Source organism: Argentina anserina, chromosome 3, assembly GCF_933775445.1.
Source record: "Argentina anserina chromosome 3, drPotAnse1.1, whole genome shotgun sequence".
Taxonomy (NCBI): domain Eukaryota; kingdom Viridiplantae; phylum Streptophyta; class Magnoliopsida; order Rosales; family Rosaceae; genus Argentina; species Argentina anserina.
Window position 1 is genome coordinate 26,744,779 of NC_065874.1, and position 20,885 is coordinate 26,765,663.

The 20,885-nt window shown below is 41.4% G+C and overlaps 2 protein-coding genes across 4 annotated transcripts; one reads left to right on the forward strand and one right to left on the reverse strand.

Moving 5' to 3' along the window:
- Positions 1-15,126: 15,126 nt before the first annotated feature.
- LOC126788491 (uncharacterized) lies at positions 15,127-17,374 on the forward strand. Of its 3 annotated transcripts, none has more exons than XM_050514485.1 (4): positions 15,127-15,240; positions 16,393-16,767; positions 16,868-16,983; positions 17,078-17,374. In XM_050514485.1, the coding sequence occupies exons 2-4, from the start codon at positions 16,495-16,497 to the stop codon at positions 17,169-17,171; spliced, it is 483 nt and encodes a 160-aa protein (XP_050370442.1). In that variant the 5' UTR covers positions 15,127-15,240; positions 16,393-16,494; the 3' UTR covers positions 17,172-17,374. The 3 variants fall into 3 exon arrangements, with proteins under 3 accessions (XP_050370442.1, XP_050370443.1, XP_050370441.1); XM_050514486.1 differs by having other exon boundaries at positions 15,148-15,240; positions 16,372-16,767; XM_050514484.1 differs by lacking the exon at positions 15,127-15,240 and having other exon boundaries at positions 16,071-16,767.
- A 1,374-nt stretch (positions 17,375-18,748) lies between these two features.
- On the reverse strand, positions 18,749-19,677 carry LOC126787352 (uncharacterized). Its single transcript, XM_050513251.1, has 3 exons — positions 19,396-19,677; positions 18,915-19,288; positions 18,749-18,797 (listed from the first exon to the last, which is right to left on the reverse strand). The coding sequence occupies exons 1-3, from the start codon at positions 19,675-19,677 to the stop codon at positions 18,749-18,751; spliced, it is 705 nt and encodes a 234-aa protein (XP_050369208.1).
- Between the last annotated feature and the right edge of the window lie 1,208 nt (positions 19,678-20,885).

Below are 20,885 nucleotides of genomic sequence, written 5' to 3' on the forward strand. Positions count from 1 at the left end.
CCGGGATAAGAATAAGAGACTCGAGCGTCGCGACAACAGAGATCCTCGTCAAGTTAACGCGATGGGTCGCCGCAGTGACCATACACCACCGAGGGAAGAAACCCTAGAGGACTTCTTTCACAAACATAAGGGAACGTTAAGGAAGCATGCGAGGCCACTACGCCCTTAAACCGAAGCGGAAACTGGTAAATGGTGTAGGTTTCATGAAAACAGAAGCCACAACACAAATTATTACCGAACCCTCCGCACACTAAGAGTCAACGGCGACACAGGGGTCCGAGCAGCACAGCCAAGGGCACAGCAGAACGTGATTGCCGTAGTAGAAAACCTACGCCGCATCAACGTAATTGAGGGTGGGGCCCCAATAACAAACATGTCCAACCGGAAAAAAAAATGCTTAAGCCGCAGTAACCACCCAAGGCAAGTGTACCCTATCACAGGAGGAAATGCCAAGAGACAGAAGGAAGGATGAAAGCAGATCACCTTTACTAAAGAGGAGGAAATCGGCATTTCCTTACCAAATGACGATGCCTTCCTCATTGACGCAGTCTTAGGTGGACAGTGGGACGTAGGGAAGTTGATTATCGATAGGGATCACAGTCAACGTCTTATTCAAGGAATGCTACGAGAAGATGGAGCGTAGTGGCAATAAGTTAGTGCAGGACCATGAACCGCTGATCAACTTCTCTAGCAATGTAACCCAACCTCTAGGCTCGGACTACATGACAGTACGCATTAAGACTACACCATGCACAGTCTGCGTTGAAGCTGAGTTCATCGTAGTTGACATGTATATTTCCTACAATGGGATCATCGGTCGACTACCCTCAATCGGATGCGAACTTTCATCGTCGGATACATGAACAGGACAGGTTCGAGGTTCACAGTCCGTAGCAAAAGATTGCCAAACAAGCGCGATTAGGCGCACGCGCAACTGATACGAAATCTTGGCGGTACATGCTGCAACAAACTTAACCGACAAGGCGAGACGGCGAAGTCCCAAAACATAAGAGCAAGCAAAAGGCTATGCCTTACGAAGCCAAAACTCCGATGAATCAAGATCGACGCAACTCTTAACCCCACAGTTGAGAGTGACTTAACAAGCTTCTTAAGTGACAACATGGAAATGTTTGCATGGTCCTACGAGGATATACCCGGCATTTCGCCCAACATCATCATGCATGAGTTGCACATCAAACCTTCCGCATACCCAGTTAAACAAAACCGTCGGAGCTTCGATGACGAAAAAAGCATGGCAATACGCTAGGAGGTCGACAAATTGAAAGGCATGAAGTTCATTAAAGAAGTCCAGTACCCTGAGTGGATTTCAAACTGTGTCATGGTCCGTAAAACCAATAGCAAATGGCGAATGTGCGTGGATTACAAGAACGTAAATAAGGCATGCCCTAAAGACAGTTTCCCTCTACCTAGAATCGACCAATTAATTGATGCAACAGTAGGTCATGAGTTACTAAGAATGATGGATGCCTACTCCGAGTACAATCAAATAAGCATGAACCCCACGGATCAGGAAGCTACAACCTTTGTTACTGATAGAGGTCTTTAATGTTATAACATCATGCCCTTCGGGTGAAAGAACGCAGGTGCTACGTACGTGCGTTGCGTCACACAAATGTTTGACAAACACATCGGTCGAGAGATTGAGGTATACGTAGATGACATGTTGGCCAAGAGTGTCAAGGCCGAAGACCACGTAGCCAATCTCCGAACCATCTTCAATGTGCTCAAAAAATACAAGATGCGGTTGAACCCGGAAAAATGTTTTTACGGAGTGACAACAAGTAAGTTCTTGGGCTACATCTTCAGTCAACATGGCATAGAAGCAAACTCGGAAAAGGTACAAGACATTCTGGATATGGCGCAGCCGGTACTTAAGAAGGATGTGGAAGCCCTTCAAGTCAGACTTGTGGCGTCATCTCGATTCATCTCGAGACTGACCGAGAAATGTGAACCATTCTTCAAACTGTTAAGATGCTCCAAGAACAAGCTAATCGAATGGACACCTGAGTGCCAAGAAGCCTTTCAGGGGTTAAAAGACTACCTAGCCGCCGTGCCATTATTGTTAACCCTGCAGCCAGGAGAACCTCTGTACCTTTACCTTGCAGTATCTACAACCGCGGTCAGCAGTGCCTTAGTTCGCCGCGAAGGAACTAAAGAATTGCCAGTCTTCTACGCGGGCAGAGCCATGAACGGCCCATAGACAAGATACCCAACATTGGAACATTTATCATGGCAGCCAGATGACTGCGCCACTACTTCCAAGCTCACAGTATCCACATACTTACAAACCAGCCTCTCAAACAAGTATTACAGAATCCATAACACTCCGGGCGACTCAGTAAGTGGGCTATTGAACTGACAGAATTCGACATCAAATACAAGCCACAACCCGCCATAAAGGGCCAAGCCGTAGCTGATTTTATTGTATAAATAATCCCCCGAGATACGATGGAAATAGCACCAGGCGATGTCGTAACCCCCACCACAATTTCTCCATGGAACTTACATGTAGACGATTCCAGCTGCACCAAATCTAGCGGAGCATGAATTATCTTAAGCGGACCGGGGGCACTTGAGCTCGAGTACGCTCTTCAACTTTGCTGCCTCTAACAATGTGGCGGAGTACGAAGCATTGATTGCAGGACTACAGTTGGCCCTCAGCACTGGCGCAACTAGTATCAACGTATTCAACGACTCTCAACTCGTAGTGAATCAAGTTACCAGATCTTTCACTGCCAAGGATGAGCAATTAGCAGCTTATCTGGCATATGTTACGGCGCTGCTGAAAAGATTCGAATTCTACCACATTACCCAAATCCCGAGGGCCAGTAACGTAAGGGCGTACTCCTTAGCAAGACTTGCCACGACGCAGCCACATCAATGCCATAAGGATACTAGGGTCGAAGTTCTCCACCATCCTTCCATCTCCCAGACCTTACAACAGATATGCCAGATAGAGCGACACCAAGTCTCATGGATGGATGAGATCATAGCACTTAAGCGTGACGGTAAGCTACCCGAGGAGAAGGATGCCGCAAGGCAGCTGAAGAGGCGCGCGGTGAGAGACCACTTGCGAAACGGCACACTCTATTGCCAAGGTATGCTGAACGCCAATTTAAGATGCGTTACAACCGAAGAAGGAAGCATATCTTGCACGCAATCCACAACGGCGACTGCGGTAACCACTACGCAAGCCGCACACTAGCTGGAAAACCACTACGAACGAGATGTTATTGGCCCACAATAGCCGCCGACGCATAGAAGCTAGCTAGATCTTGCCATAAATGTCAAATACACTGGCCCATACCACGCCAACCCTCAGAACCACTATCATATATAGTCAGCCCGTGGATCAACTGCCTCTGGGGAATGGATCTGATAGGCCTGTTTCCTGTTGGGAAATGTCAATTTAAGTGGGTCATCGTGTGCATCGATTATCACTCTAAATAGATCGAAGCCGCGCCCCTGACCGCCATAACAACCAAGAAGGTCCAAAACTTCATACAACGCAACATCTTCTACCACCACGGTACACCAGAGTCTATCATCACAGATAACGGCACACAATTCAATAACGACCACCTTATCACATGGTGTAAAGCAAGAGGGACTACGCTAAAGTTTGCATCCGTTGCGCACCCCAAAACTAACGGGCAAGTGGAAGCCGCCAACAAGTTAATCAATGGTCTCCTTAGAAAAAAACTGGATGAAGCCAAAGGACTTTCGCCCGAGAAGCTCGATGAGGTACTATGGGCAATTCGTACCACACCAACAGAAGCCACGGGCGAGACCCCATTCTGCCTAATGTACGGCACGGAAGCAGTACTCCCCATCGAAATAATCCAGCAAACACAACGGGTTTCGCTGTTTGACCTCGAGACCAACTCGGAAAATATGCAACTCGATAAAGATCTCTTGGAAGAGAAACGCATCGCAGCGCACCATCAAAACATCCTAAACAGACAATGCGTATCACGCTTCTATAACTCGAGAGTGAAGAGCAGGACACTTCAGCTCGGCGACTGGGTCCTAAAGAAAGTCCAAACAAAGATCACCGGGTTACGCCCAAGATGGGACGGACCATATAAAGTCATCGAGATCGTGGCACCAAACACGTACTGCCAGGAGGACAAGTACGGGGAGAGACTAGCCCACCCTTGGAACACAGAACAGCTTAAGTACTACTACAAGTAAAGGTCCGCGCGTAGCGTAACACATATGAACTTAGACTGTTTTAAGTACTTATGGTACACTGCCAAAGCTATCTTTGTATAAAACGGCTACAGCCAGGCTATCAATGAAATGAGGAATTTTTGAAACCATTGATCCTTACTACGCCAGTACACTAGCGTACCACGGCAATTAAATTCCTTCGACATACTATTTCATTGTGCGCACAACAAAGATAGTATTAAGCATGTAGCCAAAAGTATAAAAACAACAATCACATAATGTTGCTACGTAATAATATAGAAGACATCACTTGAAAGGCCCAAAGCGCTTCATTTCATTAAAGATAATCAGTACGATACAATGGTCATTACAAAAAAAAGGGGAAATTGGAAAAAATACAATGAAATGAAAAACAGATGATAAAGCACTACGGGGACGAGGGATGCTCTTCCATTACGCCAAGTCTTCATAACCCCCATCCTACTCCTCCCTAGCAGCTTACTACGCTGGCGTCGCTCGGGTCGCATCACTGGTTCACGCAACATCTAATTTTGCCGCTTGCTCCGGTTCGCCTTGCGACGGTTGTGCATTCTGTTGCTATGCGAAGGAGGAGTAGGAGAAGGAGTCTCCGGATTAGAATCAGACATGTCATTATCACAAGATAAACCAGAAGAAGAAGAGTCAGAAATTTTCTTACCATCTTCTCCCTGCACTTCGGCCTCCGCAGCAGAAGAAGGCTGCGAGAAAGGCGGGACCACTTCATGCGGCATCGGTGGTGCTTCTAAGCCTTTCTGCCTTAGCCGAACTTTGTAATCCGCAGGATTCAGCATTTCTAACTCCTGGAACTGCGCGATCATATCACCCACGGCCGTGACGTAGTACCATTCCAGGTACTCAGTCATCTCCGCTGATGCTTTAAAGGCAGCCAATCCCCTGGCTGTAGCCTCCTCCGCCACGAGCACCTTCTCCACCTCTGGTTCCCCTTTCACCTGTCTCGCAAGCTCCTCAGCCTCAACAAGAGCAGACTGCGCCGTATCTCTCTCCATGGCCATCTGCTTCGCCAACGACTCAGCCACCTCCCGACGGGCGACCTCTTAACGAAGATCTTCATGCAGGTTCACCGTGTTCTCTAACTTGGCCTTGGCATTTGCCAAGTCGTTTTCCAGAAGCAACACCCTTGCGGCATGGTTACTATCCCACTCAGTCACTTTGGCGAGTAGACGTTGCTCTTCTAGGGCATCCCGCTCCGCGTCGAGCAGATTGAAAATCATCTTCGCTGCTCTTATCGCAGCTAGACCAAGCGGGCTACGCAATTCAAGGCCGGACCCCTCATGCCGTCGTAGTCCCCCGAGCCCGGCACGCTGGCGTAGCAAGATCAGCTTCTCCAACTCCGCGGCTCCCAGCTGGCTCAATGGACTACGGTCCAGCGCCAAAAGATTCTCATAGACCCGAGAGTCCGTGAATGTGATGTGCCCCTTCTGCATAGTCTTCTGCCTTTTGGGTGGAGCTTCAACCATAATGTCCTCCACATCCTCAAGAGCGGCAGAGGACTTCGCTTTTCATGAAGAGGCACCCGTTTTATACACATTCTTCCTCTTCCTTGCCTCTTGGGACTCCGTCGGAGTAGCCAACCGCGGATCGGCGTCGATACAGCCTACACCTTCCGCATCAGTCCGACGAGGCAAACCTTGCTCATTCGGCAAGCTCGTCTGGGAGGGTACAAGCAGATCCACGACCTGCGCCGAATCCTCAACTCGCCTCGCGGTCCCATTCACCGCCTTAGTGGACGCCGCCACCTTCTTTTCTATCACGCGTTGCAGCATGGTTACAGCTAGACCTTCGGTATCCGGAGTTACGTTGGGATCTTATTGCTGCAGGAACTTCACGTAGTAGATACGCTCAGATTTCTCGAAGTTCCTATTCACGGAAAGTGTCGTAGCTACACATGCAATAATAGATAAGTACGCTATAAAACAGAATAAATAGACGGAAAGTGAGAGTGTAGTGCTTTTACTCACGATAGTGGCGGAGTAGTCCTTGCTCGAATAAAAGATACGGGTTCATCAACACCTTCAAATCGTGGACTAAATATTCACCTTGACACCTCCAAAGGTACGTCACACGATTGACGCGATCAACCTCCCGCTCCGACAACACCAACCTTCTTCCCGCTGCGCAACAAAAAAAAAAAACAAAGTCAGCAAGCAGTTTTTCCATAGCAAATATTTAGTAAGACATTAAGACCTACAGTTAATAGCTTCAAATCGCGAGGGGATACGCTTCTCTAGGAGATACTCTCCCCCGTTAATACGCCCGTATTCCCACCCCCTCTCTACAATGAGCTATTCTTCCTCCAGTTAGCTTCCGAGGAGGGCCAATTCTCCAAGACTTGGAACTCACTACGCTCGTCTCGCCTAACGAACCGCGCAGTTTCTCCGTTGTCATTACGTTGGTTATAGTCTATCTTGAAGAAATGAAGTACCTCTGCCGCAGTGGGAAACCAACATCCCGACAGGTGGAAGAGCGAGTAGAGGCCAAGGATAACTCACCACATGTTGTAGCTGATTTGACCAAAGGCCAAGCCAAACTCCGCCACCAGACATTGCAGACGCGGATCCAATGGCAATTCCACCCCGAGCCGTAATATAGAGGGACTGACCAACGTGTATCCATCGGGTAATATCAAACCATACTCATCGAGCCCAATCGCCTGAGCAACGATCGTAGCAGGTAGCTTGAACTCCTCCACGTAACCAAGCACTGCGGCGGGGTCAGCTCCATGTGGTTCCTCCACCTCCGACCTTTTCACTCCGCCGTCTAACCAGCGCCTCACATGCGCTGGACTCAGTGTCGGGCCCCAGGTGCTAGTCCCCGAAGCACTCGCAATACGCTCGCGCACGCCTTAGTCTTGGCTGGAGCAGGACCCATCTCACTTTCTCCAACCTCCTCATATCTTGACTCCATGGTGCCTGATGATTCACTACTCTCCCAATTCGCAGCACCCTCGCAAAGACAGAGACGTGATCTTCACAACGCGAGTCGTTACCACTACTTTGCCGCACCAAATTCAAATTGTTGGCCTCCAATTCACTCATCCACGACTTAGAGGATGACGACGCGAACCAACTTCCCTCTGCAAGCGCGGAATCGCTGTCAGTTAGTATATTTATCCTAGGCATTACGCCGCAGCAAGCAACACCAAAGTCAAAGACGAACAACCTAAAACTAGAATTTAGAAAGTTAATTAGATCTAGCCTAAGAACCTCGTAAGAAATAGCATGAAGAACATGAAAAACATGAAGAACTTGAAGAACATGAAGAACACGAAGAACACCAAACCCAGTTACTGGCCAAAACGCATCGACAACCGCCCGCATAAACACCTCACGTAGCCGAAAAACACTTATCCAAAAATCAAACACACCCAAAACCTATCAATTTCGACGGGAAAACCCAAACCCAAAACCATTGCTTCACCCTATAACCACACAATCACCAGCAAACAACCAAAAGCACAAAATGCATATAGGAGATTCCGATCAAAACATACCTCAAAGGCCGATTCGCACAAAAATCCCGGTAAGCTTCCGTCCAAGCTTGAAGAATAGGGGAGAGAGCAAAGGAAGGAACGAGAGAGTTTTCAGAATTCAAAATGCTTGGAACTGTCTATAGTGACAGTTCTCCTCTCTCCCTCACCCTTTTATACTAACCGTGTACTTCATCGCGCTCGTTGATTTGTCAAAGATACCTTCCAGCCGTCGATACAAAAAGACGTTACTCGCATCTCAGCCGTTGACCCAAAAGACATCGCCCCAGATCACGCCACATGGCATGAGTTACTAAGACAACGCTTCGGTTACACACACATTAACTACATGCAATAACTGCATCTTTGGATAACGTCACCTCCCACGAAATTGAACCGTCCATGGCACATCCACCCAATGCATGCACGACACGTGCTGCCCACAGCGCCAATCGCGCCGCTCTCTACCCACGATACGACGCTGAAAGATAGCGATTAAAGACTACGCGTAAAGATTTACTACGCTATGACGGACGCACTACGCTGAAAGATAGCGATCAAAGACGTCCTACGCGTAAAGATTTACTACGCTATGACGGACGCACTACGCTGAAAGATAGTAATTAAAGACGTCCTACGCATAAAGATTCATTACGCTACGACGGACGCACTGAGACCAATCAACACACAAAGAGGCTCGACACAATCCATTACACCATCAACAACTCGGTATTCCTTAACCGGGGAGTGGGGGGACTCCGAGGGGGTCCATGGGACCACCACTGATTATAGCGAAATGCTTAATTATTAACTCCCCAGTCAAGAAATTGCCTCCTTAGACTGGGAACTTGGGGGGGGGGGACTTGTTGGCATAGGCTTATGCCCGCCATAATCAGCACAACTATCAGCGTACTAAGACTAATAAATAGCCCAGTCTCGCGATACCAACAGTGAGCCAATCGTACTAGTTGTGCAATGGGCCGCCCCGCGGCCGAAACCAACTACGGACGCGTCCTCACGCACATCCGAAGAAAGACCAGAGAACACTTTAATCAGACCTTGTCCCACACCGGAAGATGAGTAAATGATCTATCTCGACTCAACAATAAAAGACCAAACCATTGCCCTCATAAGGTAAGTATACTGAGCCCTATACTGTTACTCTGTATAAATTACCATCAACCTAACTTGTGCGTCGGAGAGTTGAAGACCACGCCACCGTGGTCTCTACTTTGACGACTTGTGCTACTTGTGACAGGAAAGGAACAAGGAGTACGGCGTACTGCATCGACAAAGAATATAGCCTATCACATCAGTATAATTCACCACGTTAACATTCTATATATAATCCAACAAATCACCTTCACAAATTACGGCCGTGATTTCCTCCTTAAATCACGCTAACATTTAAATCTAGAATAATTTCCAACAGTCAGAATTTTGACAAGTTATCGTTCCACCACAACATTTCACTGAGCCATCCCACTGTGACTTTGTTATGTCAAAACTGTTGTGCCACTCCTTTGATCCTTCCCCAAGCTTTCTTTGTATTCTCGTTCCAGAATTGATCTTCTCTTGATTTCCAAAGTACACAGTGCTGTTATCTTGTGCAGGAAGTCTGGCATGTCAATCCATTGGAAGAAAAGTGTTGCATTAATTATTAATTTCAAAGAATCCTTGATATGTTATTCTTTCCCAGTCTTCTAATGCAGATATATAACAAATTTCATTATGGTGTACACCTGATATTCCCTCCATATAAAATCATATTCAGTTCTTCAGCAGGAATCAAATTAACAAACGAATTTCTGAGACCAATCTGACTGCAGTATAATGTCAAGTCTGCCTTCAATTTGTGCATTGATAAACGGTATACACTGCACATACATGTTGCAAAGTATAAGTAATCTATTATGAATACCTGAAAGATTCGTCCTTTATTTAGTAAAAACGTAACAGATAATAATAATAGTAGGAAATAGACATGAATAATTGAGGAATCTATGATAATGGGAAAAAAAACACATTATTACTTATATTACTAAGGTATCTAGCTAGCATACCTATGTAGTGGTTGTCAGCTTCGAACTTCAATACCATTCTTGAAGCTTTAACACTGAAGTTCCGTAGATGACTGTACGTAGCTTGGTGATCTAGGAGATAACATAATTAAGGGACCTGGGGGCTACATCTGCTTTGAGGGACTCCCCCAGAAACTCGATCAACTCCCACCGTTACCGCATTAACCATCAAGCATATCTCCGCAATTTCAAGTGACAAGCAAATTTTCGAGAGGAGGCAAAACACGAGATTTCCACCCATCGAAAGGAAATTTAAGACTCAGTAGCGCTATGGTAAAATGCAATGCATAAAGATTCCATAATTAGTTGCATTCAAGGCCAGCTCTCATCCAACATGTTGAGACAGAGCTTAATCATATGTCATATGGCCTCCTCTCTCAACTTTGTAATCAACATTGCCTTCTAAGCACAAGCAAAAATTCAACATATGTTAGTATCAATTAAAAGATTGTGTAGCTTTTAACTATCAAAGTTAAGGAAAGATGATCATACAAGAACAAATCAACACCATAATCCTTTTATCCGTATTGAACAGTTTGGCATTCAGCCTTTTCACAACGGCCATCACTTCTCGTTCCGTCCTCAATTTTTCATCTCTCAAAATCTATCGAGAGTCTTTAGTCAGAAATAGTGTCCGAAAATCATATCCGTCAGGGAAAAGGGTAAATCCCATTTCCTGTATACATATTATTTGGGTTTTGTAAAACAAATTACAAGAAAAACCTATGAGATTAACATTTTGTGGAGAACTGTAGGTCTCGTCAATAGGCCAGGCTGGGCCAAGTCCGGCCCGTTCATGGCGGGCTTGCAGTGGGCCAGGCCGGGTTTTTACAAAAAGTCTATAAGATTCAAGCCCCCCTGTATAAGTGGGTCTTGTGGGTTTTTACGGGCCGGACTGAATAACCCACAGTGAATCCGGGCGGACCGGGCTTTGTTTATAAATACATTTCTAATCATACTAATTTTTTTTGGGGTTTGGAACCCAAAACGTCTGAGAGGCTCATCCACACGCGGTCATGCCTGAGTTCATTGAAATAAAAATCGCAAGATACAAACTGTAGGTAATAGATGCTTGAGCAATATATTTTAACAACTTTCCAATTACATAGGAGTGGAAGATTGTAACTCATAAAGATAATAATAACATCATAGTGTTACAAAAAAATAAATAATTTGTTTGTACTATAACATTATGAGCATGATAACTATATATAAATATGAGCAATTCATTAGCAAGTAACACTATTGAATGCTTTGAAAATAAAACGTATGTTCAACTTTAGAATTTAAGATTACTCAAAATAATATTGTATTTTGAAATTTAATAAAAATTCTAATAAAATTTAGATTCATACATTCATCCATATTAATATGATATACCTTTAATATACCAAACCATTCTTAATCGAGATATTAGAATCTATCTTATTGCATATTATATATATATATATATATATATATTATCGTGTGCTTAATTTCTTTTTGTATATATTTTGTGTACCTAATTGGCACCATACACAAGATCATCTTCTTTTTGAGAAAAAAAGATTGTAAATCAATAGTGACTACTGCAGATATATATGTATTCCAAAAATTTTCTATTCTTGCCTTTTCTTTTTTAACATTTCAACTACAAGAAATTTACTTGATTAATAGAGATATGTACTGATATTTATTATAGCAGTATTATTTGTATATATAAATATTTATTATTAAGCATATTAGCATAATATATAATGATATTATTTGTATATAACTATATGTCTATATCATATATTTGCGGGCTTTAGGCGGGGCGGGCCAGGTTTCTCACCCCTAAATCAAGCTCGGTTCTCTACCCACCGGGCCAGGCCTATAACAGGATTTTATGCGGGTCGATCCGGGCTTTAGACCCATCGGGCTTGTGGGCCTCCATCGGTCCACTTGGTATGCGGGCTTAATGATGAGGCCTAGGTAGATGTGGAAAATGAGCCCAAAAGCCCAAGCCCGGCCTGGACCCGGCACGTTAAAAATCGGCTCGACACGGCCCGATCCCGTTATTGTAATGGGCCGGGCCGGGCCGAGATATTTCGGCCCATGAGCCAGCACGGCCCGAGCCCCGTTTTTAGCCCGGCACGATTAATTCACGGGCCGGCCCGTTAAACACATAATTTTATATTATTTATATCAATATTTAAACAATTATCATTATGAAACTTGCAACATTTTTTTTTTCTACATTCGTGTTTGGTAAAGGTCCAGCCAAGACCATTCTAAAAAAAAAAAAAGGTCCATCTCAGACAAAAAAGGAACCAGCTACCCCGCGTGCATAAAATAGTTGCAAACTAATTCACAACATCCTGTAAACGCACAAAGAAATAGAGTCCATGCATCCGAAAAGGATAGACCAATATTGTAAAAGAAAATGATATTAAGAGAGATCAAACCTTTTATTTACTGGAAGTTTGATCAATGCATTTGGCCCCTATGTCAAACCTTGTAATACTATTGCAATTGGGCAACAGGAAATTGCGAATGCAAGGACTTGTGCAATACATAAATATATAGGATTGTCCAAAAGAAAAGAAAAGTAAACGTATGATATTAGACTGCACTAGTTATGTACCCTAAAAAATTAAGGAAGGAAACAACTCACCACTTCAACAGAATCAGTTCCGAAGCTAAAATACATTCATGGAGATGCTACGCCTACAGTATCATGAAGCATTGAAGCTTGATCTATTTAACCACCATGCCTTGAACTGAATATGCATCTTCAAATCCCTTGACCTAGTATGATACACTCACAAAGCTTAAGATACAGGTAACTCTTCAAAGTAAGAGATTCACATATCGATATGGACAATTTTGAAAATAAGTAGCTCAAAACCATAATTCAAATCCTGACGCGAATTCAGTGTAGACAGTGAAGCACATCACTCGGAAGCACACCAAGTAAAGAGCAGAAGCACAACCCCGTTGAAGGAAAATTCATTTGCTATAAATAAAGAGAGATAATCAAAAGCTAAAATTAGGAACAGTAAAGAAAAAGAATGCAAAAGTAGAAATAAGACAAAAAAAAAAAGTAATGAGAAATAGAAATACTCTTGTGACTGTTGTGAGGATGAAGGAAGAGCCACTTGAGTCTAGTTGGAAAGCTACTTTATGAAAATTCCTCCTGCATAGTGGGATGTGTTCATCAAGTAGGATTGGAGTTAAAGTTTGTCATAAAACTCTATGCTATAAGTTGTAAATTGAGAATTTGCATTTGTGATCAATACATACCTGTACAATGCCAAGAGTTTTATTGACTTGGCCAAAACAAAAGCAACCGGAGGACATAGGGAAACATACCTTCTCATCCATTTGTTCTTGGAGAATTTTAGTGTTCCACTCATCTAGCACGTTATCCATCTTGTAGGATACATCCTTCAACTTCTCCAACCAGCCTGCCACACTAGCGTTCGTCACTTGTTTCTTCTTTGCATCCTCAAGCACGGCCTAGATAGCTTCGAGCTTGCTTCTAAAACTTTCGACATCTTTATCGGCATTCAAAACCAGCTTCACTGCTTCATTTGTGTGTTGATATGTTACTGAAGCCAATTGGTCAAGAAGCACAGAGATGAGTGCCTTCACTGCCTTGGCCATTTTTCGCGTTGGGAATTGCTAATGAATGAAAGAGGGAGAAAAGGAAGAGCTTTGCTAGAATAGAATATGAAATTGTGGGATGAAATTAGGGACTAATGAAATTAGTGTTTCAATTATTTGTTTGACCGGGTTCATATATATTGTCCCTTCTGTGCATAATGTGCATTCTTGGATATATCTCAACCTTCATATCACCACATAATTCCAACACGTACGTAGATTGTTCTAATGGGACATAAACGATGGCAAGATGATGAAATAAATAATTGATGGCAACGAGTTTTCTATTTGTCATGACCAAACATAATTATTTATAAGGTGTGGTGATTTCCAAGCCAAACCCAAACCCAAACCGATTGGAAGCATCGAATACGTGATACATAAAATAAACCCAAGTTACCCAACAGACTACAGAACTCACATGAATACATGTCATTAGGAAAGAGCACGGATTCTAGGTATCTAGATGAATACTTCAAAAACTGGTAGTCAGGGTTGTTCAATCTTTTGAAGTCTGAGCATATACATATGGCTACGAATTTTCTCCAATTTGAGAAACGAACATTAGGACTTGGAAATCACGACTATGCCTCTTGAATAATTGTAAGCATGAAGAAACTAGAACTTGCAGCAATCTTTACCGAAAAAACACGGTCATATATTTGGAGTCTTATGTTGGGTTTGAAGTTTGGAATTTGAGTATTTATGACATAACAGCGTTCTTTGTTACAGTAGTTATTTTAGTCACTAAAACTTCGTATAGCTTCCTATATAAGCATAGGTAAACAAAATTCACTCTTTGGTAATGTGGAGCTAGTTGTACGTAGATGTTATATATCAAATGCGAAACCACAAGGGAACAATCTGTATGTTTTCTTGCTTTGGTATTGTGGATGGTCTTAGTTGCATGGCTGTCTTTGCTGAAAGTGGGAGAATAAGGAAGGTTTTGTTTCAGACTTGATTAATCTGTGGCTGGTTTGGTATCTTGATCATTTGTGTTGCTTTCTTCTTGTCTTTCATGACCTTATACTCCCATCCAGTTCTATATCTACGCATACTGAATCCAAAAAGTAGCACTCATACTGGAAACTCTAATTTTTCTCCTTTTGTTTTGCCAGGTGAACTTAATCTAATGTCAAGTCATTGGGATTCATCGGAGTTCCCAAATCTCTACAGAAAATGATGAAATGATGCTGAGAGAGAAAACCATCGTCAAGTTTAGAATTTTTGAGTCCTTAACTAACTGGCAGGGACTGCAGATAGAAATCAAGGAGGCTGGAGGCTTTTGGCCTATTCCTGAGTGCACAGCCTGAACTTGGCAAACTCTTCACAGCATCCGCAATTTGTTTCCCTCCACAAGTGCCATCATGTTTTTTAATTAATTTTCAAAAGACACAGTTTACTGAAGATGAAAATTACCTTGTACCTTTTATGGTTGTTACCCACCACAAGTGTGATTTCATTGAAGTGAACAAATCAAGACTACCACACTTCATCAGGTGTCAAACCTCTCCCACTCCAATCACTTTAGTTACCACTACGAGGCTTGGCAACAAATATATAAATTACTACAAGGAAGAAAAAACAAATAGATTAAACAGTAAAATAGAGTGTGTAAATTTCAACCATCGTAAAGACTGGTAATAAGTAATAGTAAATCTGAATTCATCACTGCATAATTATAACACGTGCCGTCACAAGTGAATATCAAAACTAACCCAGATTGCTTGTTTGCCAAATTACGCACACTAGTGCATTCTCACAAGTCTTAAAATCCAAGTGATGCGTTCATAATAAGACTATCAGGATCAGGTAATCAACCCAACTCAGTTTTCATTACCTAACCCACATTTCGGGGATTTACTCTAGCCACTCTGTTTTCCCATTTACTATAATTCAGGTCTTGGCCGTTGTTAATGGGCAACCATTATCTGCTGACTGCTGTTACTGCTATGTTTGACACCTTTATATGAATCTTGTTCTTGGCATTTAACATTATTCTGACTAAGGATTGTTCATGCTTTGTCGAAATGGAAGTCTGTTAGATTGCCCACCAAGTGTTTGATATAATGCCTCTGTCAACTTACTCATATTGGCTTCTAGTTCACTGTAGAAACCAATGGGGAAACAAAAGTGCCTGATTGTGATCAATTTCCAATAGTGAAACTGTATTACCAGACGTGGGTCATTAGTATGTCTACTGAATCTTGCATTCCATATAGCTGTTAATTAACTGCTAGCTAACTAAGTTGGTTGCAAGGTGAACTTTTCGGGTCTATGTTGGTCGCTGTATAACTGTATTAGTTTAGTCACTCAAATTCCTAGGGAGTTTATAATGCTGTAGTTTGGTTAGCAACAAATTTCCTAGTACTTGGGTATATTCGCCTAAGCCTTGGCTTGAATTGTCAGCTTACAAACCATGTATGAATTGCTATGGTGAAAAATGTAGAAAATCCTGCAGAGAAAATCCTATATAAATGCTTTAAAAGGGTAAACCCTGCTTTAATATTTATGTGATATGCTGTTTGGCATGTTGTACTTAATTTAAGGTGAATCAGATATAAATCAACAGTATTATGTTTGTACTTTGAAAGCTTGGTACAAGCTATTTACAAACACACATATAGATGTGTATATTTGAATCGGCATAGACACAATGCATTTCACCTGTGCATGCGTGTTATTTAGCATCTCATTAAAAATTCCCTTTTGAGGCTGCAGAGAGCTGCTTTGGAATTTCTGTGTAAGTCTTTTGGGATCCGAATAATTTGGTTGTTTATTTTTGAAACTGAAGACATATGTAATGTTGTTGAACATTCTGGCATTATGATTGGTAGCAAGTAGTACATTGTTTTCACTAAGATTGATAATTTAGTTTTCATTGGTACAACTCGAAAACTGACTCTATATCTTACTCATCCAATTGCTGGTCAAATTTGAAAGTCAAATATCTTAATGTCACAGATGTGAGCAAGCATTGCTGGAAGAGAAGATTATTATTAAAAGGCTGTTTTGTCTCTATTTTATTTTGGAATTCTTGTCTGGGAGACAACATTGGAGACCTGTATGACTATGCTCACACGGAATTTAGTCTCAGCCAGCGTACCTTCTATTAGAGTTTTTTCATCAGCAGCGACTAGATTTCTTAAAACTGGAGATATATTAAAGCGAGCTAGAATTTTCACCAGTGAAGATGTCTTGGATTACTCTAAAGTGAGTCATGACTCTAATCCCCTGCATTTTAATTCTGAAGCTGCTCAGAATGCTGGATTCGAGGATCGGGTGGTCCATGGGATGCTTGTTGCTGCGCTGTTTCCCAAGATCATATCTTCTCATTTTGTAAGTCCGTTTTTTTTTTTTTTGGAAACATGGCTCTCCTGATGAAACATTTTCCACATGTACCTTGTCTAATTTCTCGGTATGGATATGGGATTGTTAGCCTGGGGCCATATATGTATCCCAAAGTCTGCATTTCAGGTCACCTGTCTATATTGGAGAAGAGATATTTGGTGAGGTCCAAGCTTTCAATATAAGACAGCAAAAGAACAGATATTTGTAAGCTACATTATTCTTTGCCAAACAGTTTGCTGCTGGTCTTTCATATCTATAGAAACTTGAACTTAGGTCTGGTTTTCCTTGTGTGGTTCAGAGCAAAGTTCAAGACAGCTTGCTTTAAGGATGGTTGCGTTGTTATTGATGGTGAGGCTATGGCTGTCTTACCTACACTTTCTGTGGAAGATTAGAAGACTTTGTGATGACAGAAGCTTGTTCCAGACTTAAACATTGAACTGCAATGCAGTGCCTTGATCAAACAATATTTACTTCTGAGAACCTCAAACCATCTCCCCCCCTAAAAGTTCTCTAGTTTATTGTTTTTGTTTTCTTCGATGGATTCTAGTGAATCAAGAAGATAGACTGACAATCTTTCTGTAACCAAATCCATATGTATGAGATACGTGCAGTATATATGCCTTGCTTTTGTTTTCCTTTTCTAGTTTTTGTTTTTGTTTTTTGAAGTGAGCCCATCATATGAGATTATGAGATTACTTGAGGAATCACTATATAGGGTGCAATTTTCACCCTCATAAATAAGATGCTGATATTGAAGTCAGTTAAGAAACATAGAGAGGCGGTATTGGTTCGTTAATTGATCATTCAATCTGCAGATACGGGAAGTTAAGAAACACTCCCATCCAAAATATTAGGAGCTCTAAAAAACTGCATTAGATATTTAGATTGAGGTTCTCAGTTGATAATCAGATACAAAACTTTACAAACACGCAAAACTATGTTTTATTACGACATGGATCATAAATCCATGTCATAAGGACACAGCTCTGAGAACTTTGAATCTGCTTTCAAGTGAAAGGAAAACGCAAGCCTTGCATCCAAACTCCTTTACATTGACCTGATTCTCGGTTGCTTACTTTCTTGAATTCTCTGTTTCAAAACACCAATTGTCATGCATGTCTATTCATACTCTACAGTAACTAATAGTAATAACCCAGAACACGCCCTAAGAGGACACAATAGGCAGAATTGGGTATAAAACATCTTTATCACTATGAATATTTAGGAGACATTAGGTATAGGAATGATGAGCCATTAACCAACATGATTACAAGCACTTAAACAATTACATTCCAGTAGCATTGAAATCATTGATAGCAGAAAGATTCATTAGTCACATGTAACTTGTAAAACTAAAATGCTCCATCAGGACTCAACTGGAAACTGAAACCAAGCTTAATTACAGGCCGGCTTATCAAAAACATTCAGAAATTCCTAAATTTATTTGAAACAAGAGTACAAACATGGTGGTGAACATAATTTAACTCTGCAAACCTATTACCACATTGAGATGGAAGCTGAAGAGAGTCGTCTAGTCAGAATTAAGAAAAGGCATAAGCAAATGACAGTGATGCACTTCAATGGTTAATAGTAATCTGAAGAAGTTGTTTAATATAGCTTGGGAAAACGCCGCAAAACCATATTCTCTAGTACAGTATACTACATAACCGTTGGTTATTTTTCTTTTCTTTCTAGGCAGCCTGTGTGTGGATTCAGAAAGATCAGCTAATCAGTTGCAATCCTTAGTAAATCTCTCAATGCATAACTATCAAATTCTGTAAGAGTTGCATTAAACTACTTGCAAATGTAACCTACGATGATACTGATTCAGACACATGGCACAAGCAACAAACATACCAGACAACTAGAGAAAGCAAAGAAAGGACTCACCACATCAGTGACTTCAGATGTCTAAGCTAAGATACGGCCGGGTACTGGTGAAAGTAAAGTCTCTCTGTAAAAAAGACCTCTAAAACTCAATTGATAATTCCTGATAATATTCTTGAACATATTCACCACTGGATCATACATGACCAAATAACCTGAAACGCAAACAGTGAAACAAAACTTCTCCACTCTCTAGAATACAAATAGAGGGCACGACTTGTCCTTCAGGAATATCCTTTCTAGAATACCTTACAACTTCAGTCCAAGATGGCTTGACTCCATACTCCTTCATCAACCAAATTATCCTAACACCATCCCTAACCAAGTGACTAAACACACAAAGACAATTTCTAACTACTCTCAAACCGTGAAATCGCTCAAAGCGAATATCAGCATCAGGTAATGGAATCATGTCATGAAACTTCTCCTCCACCAAATCAAAACACCAAATTTTATGACGATTTCCCTGATCTAACCAGTGCAAAGCTCCATTCAGAAAGAACCCCCGACCAACTATCCTAACAGGATCAGGAATAGGTGAACATTCCACGAACTCGATTTTAGAGTAAAAACATGAATGGTTTGGTTGGTCCCCTCTAGACAGTGTAGTCCCAGCTACTATCTTGTAATCATCAGTAGAAGAATCATAACCAAACGCACAAACCATAACACGTTTCGATCAGGGTTCTATAACATAAAATGAGATCCAGAACATTCTTCATGAGATACAACACATATTAGACCATTGCAGCTACCAACAATACCCTTGCGAGGACAAGACTTGCGGAGTAGTTCGGGAATACCAAGGTGTCCGTTGGCGAAACTGCCGTCATTGTGATGCTTGATATTCTTGAGTGCTTGGAGGTCTAGAGATTGAGGAGGGTTCAACGAGTGAAGAAGCCTGTAGGTGTTCTCGGAGATGCCAAGCTCTGCGTAGCGGAAGTGTTTCTTTGTGAAGTAAGGATCGGAGAATCGAGATTTCCAGTACTTAGACACGCACTTGAATCGCATCACAGATTTCACCGGCACCTTGCGAGAATCTCTGAAATGATTTCCCGGTCGAAGAACTCGCCGTCGTACTTCGCCATGGCCACACCTTCACACAAAACCTTAGGGTTTTAAGCTACGTAGCATAGCACCGACACAGCAAATGTTAAAAACATCTCACAGTGTTTCCATACGATAATTTATATATAATTTAATATATATATATATATATATATATATTAATATGTAAAAAAATATATAAGACTCAATATAATAGTTATAATACCAAATTAACATTTTAAATCCATTCTATTACATAACAATTCATAAACAAATAACATAAAATGTCTAAAACATGAAATACAAGTGCATAATTAACAGCTTATTACAAAGTTGCATTGATATCTATAACATTATTAAACTAGTTTTTACATGCTTTCAATCGCACAAGAGATATTTATACATATAAACAACCAAATATCAAAATATGTAGATCCAAGTAATTCTTCAACAAAATATTGATGACTAGTAGCAATAAATATCATAAATTTACATTCACAAGTAGATCAAGACAACGACGGATCTAGAATTTTTTCCGAGCTAAGGCATAATTTTTTTACGAATTCTTCCTCTTCAAAAAAATGTTGCAAATTCGAGTTTGTCGTGTCTAATAGCATAATTTGATTACATAAAAACATTACATAATTTGATTGTACGTCTGAACTATACGAGTTGGTTTCCTAACAAATTAATTGAACTAAGCCAATAAAGTAATTGCATACTTTAATTATATATAGTGTGATTCCAACATGAATCAGGCTATTTTATATATTCCTTTATTATTTTTCTTTCTTAAACTCAATATAAGTTCTATTCCTTCTCAATGTGGTTCCTTGATGAATAAAGGCAAAACCATGTTTGTACTATGCCTCCTTGTCTTATATTCCAATCAGTGGCAGATCTTGGATAGTCACATCGGAGATGTTTGAAGTTCTAATTTCTAAATCGAAGAAGAAGTAAATAGTGAGAATTTGGACGGTGCTTAAAAACCATGAAGTAATTTTTTTTGAATGCTTCATTTTTGGCTGAAGTTTTTATATTACATGATCTTAGTCTAATAACCTATAATCATTGAAAAACAATACTTATATTACACAACTACTAACAATGTGACATTACAGCTAGCTACCAAAATTGATATGTGCACATATATAACCAAGCAATTCGATAAA